The 6,017-nt window shown below is 38.8% G+C and overlaps 1 protein-coding gene across 1 annotated transcript; it reads right to left on the reverse strand.

The window, feature by feature from the left end:
• Positions 1–2,351: 2,351 nt before the first annotated feature.
• LOC126396781 (tripartite motif-containing protein 16-like) lies at positions 2,352–5,299 on the reverse strand. Its single transcript, XM_050055081.1, has one exon. It carries the CDS (start codon positions 4,482–4,484, stop codon positions 2,802–2,804), a length of 1,683 nt encoding a protein of 560 aa, XP_049911038.1. The 5' UTR covers positions 4,485–5,299; the 3' UTR covers positions 2,352–2,801.
• Positions 5,300–6,017: the final 718 nt, after the last annotated feature.

The raw sequence follows: 6,017 nt of genomic DNA on the forward strand, positions 1-6,017 counted from the left end.
TCTGTTGTGTTGTTATTGGTCAATGTATGTTTGAAAGTTTGAATTTTAAAACCAGAAATATCATAATAATAAATAATACATTTTATTTATAAAGCCCTTTTTTAAAACTAAGTTACAAAGTGCTTTACACGGTTAATCCCAGATTTAAAACAATACAGAATTCAAGCAAATAAAATGAGGCAATTTTAGGAAAAATACAAAGAACAAAAAATAAAATAAAGATAAAATACAGTCACTGAAGCAGATAAGCAAAGTTGACAACTAACTGCCCTGTAGATTGCACTGAGGTACAGCAAATCAAACAGATAAAGAAATAAAAAATTAAAGAATACAAAACTGTTGAAAACATGAGATAAAAACAATAAAAATAATAAAATGAGACGTATATAAAATAAGCAGTTTGCTAAAACTAATAAAAGGCTGCTTTAGGAAGCGATTTAAAAGATGTCTCTGATTCAGCAATGTAAGAAACTGCAAGATACTGTAATGCATTTAAAATAAATATGAGTAGTGGAGACAGAAATGGTAAATAAAGGATATTTGACCAATGTGTGTTTGTGCACGCACACTTGCCTCATGTCTTAAGTCACTGCACAACTTGGGCAACCACAGTCAAAAAGTTTTACAGCAGCAGTGTGTCAACGTGTGTTCTTCTGTGGACTGTCTGCAGCTCTTTAACAAGTCCTATAATCTATTTTACAAATTTCAGGCCTTCATGAAAATCATGAAATTGTCTCAAATCTATTTTTTATTCTGTTTTTACCTTTCCCCCTCATAATGTGTCAGTTTTAGCAGCAGATTTAAAAAAACATCATCTTTAGCACCAATAGCTAATCAAATCCCTGCCTCTAACTGGATCTAAGATTAATAAAAATTAAAAAAAAAGCCAAAAATGTGTGTAGATGCAGTTGTGCACTTACAGTCCTACACATGCACACAAGTTTTTTTCAAAGCAATCCATTTTATATCATACGCATGTGCAGTCATATGAACTTTACATCACACATAGCCTCACGGATCCTCACGGTCATGCGGATTGTCAGAGCACTAGTCGTTGTGCTGCCACATAAATAGAGCCCACAAATGTACAATTTTCTCTTCTAGCCTGAATGTAGGAAAACACTCACATTGCTGGGAACTGACAACTCTGTTGTATTTATTCAAACGCAGGCAAATTCAAAAACAAGAGTTACACAGACACGCAACCACTCCCTGAAACATCACTGAGTGACCTTATCTGGTTCGTCCAGTGTTTGGTTACGATATCTTACTATATAATGATAAAAACTCTGTGTGTGTGTGTTCCACGTTTTTCTCCTCACTGACTTGACTCGAAAATAAACTAACATTAAATGCAATCAAACCCCTGGGGTGTCCCGGAATGTGACCACACATTCATGGGTGTCACATTTGCACATGCGCATTGCAGCAGTACACAGTGATGTAAATGTACAGATCTGAAACTGAAAATGTCCTGAAAGCTTCTTGCTAGCAGATCACAGATCATACAGTTCCATATTTATGACATTTTNGAAAGCTTCTTGCTAGCAGATCACAGATCATACAGTTCCATATTTATGACATTTTATATTTAACATTAAATACACTGAAATCACACCTTGTAAGCCACATTTCACCCACCAGTGCAATGTGGCTTTGGAGAAATACCCTACACACTCATCAGTATCGTCTGTCTTTGACTTAAAACTGAACAAATGATCAAAGTAATTTAACAAGTTTGTAATTTGACATGTTGAAGTTGTAACCACATTTTAGCTGGTTGAAAAGAGGTCTGAGACATTCAGACCCAATATCAAACAATTTTCAAACAGAAAACAATGTTGAAATCCTGGTTGGTGTTCACTGGGAAAACATTTCAATTTCACTAAATCAGCCTGAAACAAACCTGCATTTATTCACAGCTTCAGACGGCAAACAACTTATTAAACAGGACAAATACTACAGTGTAATACTGCAGCACAAATCCTGTTCTACAAAACAACAAAAAGAGATTTACTAAACTTAAGTCTGTGGGATAAAATAAAGCATCGCAGAAGAAACATAACGGCAGAAAAGAAGCAATACATCACTGAAAAAAATCCCAGGAACTTTTTTATTAGCCACAGAAAATACAGATAAAGCCAATAACTCATAAATGTGATTAAAATTAATCAAAACACTCGTATAACAATGTATTTAGTTGTGTGAGAGCAGGAAGAGGAGGGAGAGCTAATTCCAGGACGACCAGCAGCACTTTGAACTTTGTTTCCTGCTTTCGAATGAAGCCTCAGTTCAGTTTCCCCCCTTGTGCATTTATTGATTTTAAATTGTGGGTAAAAAAAACAAAACTGTCAAGCTCAAAAATTTATTTAATTATTGTTAAAGTCGTCACATGAATATCAAATTTTCCTTTAAAACTGAAGATAAAATAAAAATACTTCTTAAATCATCATTTGTTGCTGCAGTTATTAATATGTCTGCCTTTACCTTATTTATTATATTATTTGACAAATGAGAAATCAGCACTTACAACATGTGATATTGAGACAAAGACAGAAAACATACAAAATATGACATGAAAACGACACAGGGTAATAAAATTAATCAAAAAAACATACAAAAACGTAGCAATGATATTTAGTCAAACATTTACACAACAACTCAGGAGAAGATGTCAAAGTCCCGCCCACAATGTTTGACTGACAGCTGATCTCAGTGCAGTGAAGAAACGCCACAACAATCAGCTGTCAGCAACAAACATGGAGACTAAAGACAGAGTTTAACCCTTAAATGACTTCTGACTATTTCAGTTCACACAACTCTGCAGTGGATCCAGAATAAATAAGGAATAATCCAGGATAACCAAGTCCAGCATAGAGAGGCTGAGTGAATGTGGTCTGGACTCTGTGGAGGAGAGTCATGGTTTCAGAGACGCTGTAGAAGGACAGAATACCTGCACTGTGATCCAGGTACACTCCTACTCTGGAGGACCGAGGACCTGAGACAGGAGTTTGGACTTTGTTGTACAAAAAGTCATAACCCTCATTGTAACAGTATAACGCCCAAGATTTGTCATTTCGTCCAAATCCACATTCAATCCAGCCCCCTGCTCTGCTGATATTCTTGTATGCGACTGCTACAGAAACTCCCTCCCCGCTCCACTCCACCTCCCAGTAACAACGTCCAGTCAGACTCTCTCTACTCAGGACCTGACACCAGTCACTGAATCTGTCTGGGTGATCAGAATAAGACTGTTGTTGTCTCATTACTGCCACTTTCCTGTTCCCCTCAGATAGTAACAGCAGTGTGTGTGCTGTGTTTGGATCTAGAGTGATTTGATGTGAATATCTGACAAACTCAGCTCTGGTCTTGGGCTCTGGTTGTGGCAGTGAAACATTCACTTCAGTCCCTGTCAGTGAGACGTTTGTCTCCCTCAGAGCGTCCTGTAGTTTATCTCTGACTCCTGACACAGCCGCTGTCATGTCCTCAAAGTAGCGGCGAGGAATGATGTTGATGCTGGATGAGTGTGTGGGTTCACTGAGTGCTGACAGTGAGGGGTAGCTTTGTAGAAACAGGGTGTGATCCTCTGTGTGTGAGAGCTGCTCCAGCTCAGCGTCTTTCCTCTTCAGCTCAGTGATCTCCTGCTCCAGCTTCTCCTGAAGCTCTTTGACTCGACTCACTTCAGTTTCCTGCTGCCATCTGAGCTGCTGCTTCACATCAGAGCGTCTTTTCTCCATGAGACGGATCAGCTCAGTGAAGATCTTCTCACTGTGCTCCACTGCTTTATCAGCAGAGCGACTGATAGCCTCCACCTCCTGTTGGAGCAGCTTCACATCTTTCTCTGTGTCCTGGATTCTCTGCTGGATGTTTTGTCGACTCCCCTCCAGCTCTCTCTGCCTCTCAGTCCTTTCTGCTGCAGCTGACACTGTGTCGTGGCCTTTATGTTCATCCACAGAGCAGAGATAACAGATACACTGCTGATCAGTGCGGCAGAACATCTTCATCACCTCATCATGACGAGAGCAGATGTTCTCCTGCAGCTTCTTGGAGGGCTCCACCAGCTTGTGTTTCTGTAATGGAGCCGAGTCACGATGAGGCTGGAGGTGTTTCTCACAGTAAGAGGCCACACACTGCAGACAGGACTTGAAGGCTTTCAGTTTCCTCCCAGTGCAGACATCACAGGCCACATCTTCAGCTCCAGCATAGCAGTGATCAGCAGGAGCAGCTTGGAGTCCAGTCTTCTTCAGTTCCTCCACTAAATCTGCTAACATGGTGTTTTTCATCAGGACAGGCCTCGGTGTGAAGCTCTGCCTACACTGAGGGCAGCTGTAGATTCTCTTCTCATCCTCTCCATCCCAGAAGCTTTGAATACAGTTGATGCAGTAGCTGTGTCCACAGGGAAGAGTCCCCGGATCCTTCAGTAGATCCAGACAGATGGAACAAGAGAAGGTTTCTCGGTCCAGCTCAACTCCTTTCTGCGCCATTTCACCTCTCAGTGTCAACAACTAGTTTGAGCTCTGATCTAACCAACATGCAGTGAATGGAGTCTGTCAGCTCTCTCACATCACCAGTGTTGGTTACACCCATCTTGTATTTGTAGATCTGAAGGGGAGGGAACAAGGAAATTTGTGGACAGAGTGGAGCTGGCTGTGTGTGTGAGAGCAGGAAGAGGAGGGAGGGCTCATCAAGCTCTGAGTCATTCCAGGAAGAGGAGCAGTTTGACAGAGATACTGTGTGTTTAACACTTGTTTCCAACAGAGCTCATTTCTCATTTAAAAACACTGATCACTTCATCTTTTAGGAGGTAAACTCTTCTAAGAATCAGAGGGTTTGGAGACGGCTCCACAGTTTTCTAAACTGTCCCGTAATGAAGTTTCATCAAACTCATGATTGTTTACAATAATTCTAAAACAGTAAATATGAGACACAGAATTTAATCACTGCTGTAAAGGTAATGAAACTCCAACAATTAAACTATTAGCAGATGAAAGTCTTTAAGTTATGTTTGAGAGAAAACAGATTCAATTCAGAAAGTCATTTTGAGTAAAAGATGTATTTTGATGATAAATACATTTAAACAGCTGATTCAAATGAGTCACTTGGTGCAGCTCTGAATCCCCACAGGACCTGAATGCACCAGATTATTTGGTTCTGCACTTTAGTTTGTGACATGTTTGTACAGGTGAATATAAAAAGGTTTCTGTTTTATATTCACCATCAGCTGTTAAACTGAAAACAGGAAACAATACAGGTTCCGGTCAGGGATTTCAAAATAAAAGGAGGACGATGAGCACCAACATTTAAATAAGCACAACTGGAAAAACATCTACAGGCTAATTGCAAGATTTATCATCATTTTCATTCATGTATATGTTTAGACGTAATGATATAGTTTTTTGTTTTTTTTAATTTGCCCCAAGTAATAATGTTTAGTAAACATGTTTACAGCCTGCTACAAAAACAGTTTTGGTCTCTATAGCTAATTTCTACACTCGTGACAACTGTACACGGGGTGAATTTTAAGATAACATTTTTTAAGGCCCAAAGTTACACATATTTAACCCTTTGAACCCTGAGCTCAGTGGTGAGGAAACATGAAAAAAAGACAATGAGAAACTTGGTGAGAAGATTTTTCAATGACAAAAAAAAAGTAAAAACAAAATTAGGTTTATTTTTTTACAGCTCAGGAAATTCTACACTTATAATTATTGTTATGATTATTACATTTTAAAATGATGTTACAGTATTATTATAATTTTTAAGCGCTCTTTGCAGATTGTTTCATTTTTCATATTTTCTTGTTTTTAACGTTCAATAAATGTTTGGGTCATTTCTTCTTTAGTTGCCTTTTTCACGCGTTGTTAAAAGAAATAAAGCCAGTTTGCTCAGGTTTCAGAGGGTTATGGGCGGGGCCGCTTTGAGTGACAGATTGTCTGCGAGGCGCTATGGAGTTAGATTTGTGTCTTTATTACATGTGAGAAAATAAATATGAGAGAAAAAAAATGTTTGAGAGAAAA

Source organism: Epinephelus moara, chromosome 10, assembly GCF_006386435.1.
Source record: "Epinephelus moara isolate mb chromosome 10, YSFRI_EMoa_1.0, whole genome shotgun sequence".
Taxonomy (NCBI): Eukaryota; Metazoa; Chordata; class Actinopteri; order Perciformes; family Serranidae; genus Epinephelus; species Epinephelus moara.

What these genes read in the sequence shown, in the direction of transcription:
- LOC126396781 (XM_050055081.1), bottom strand. Translation starts at nt 4,484, where the DNA reads ATGGCGCAGAAAGGAGTTGAGCTGGACCGAGAAACCTTCTCTTGTTCC.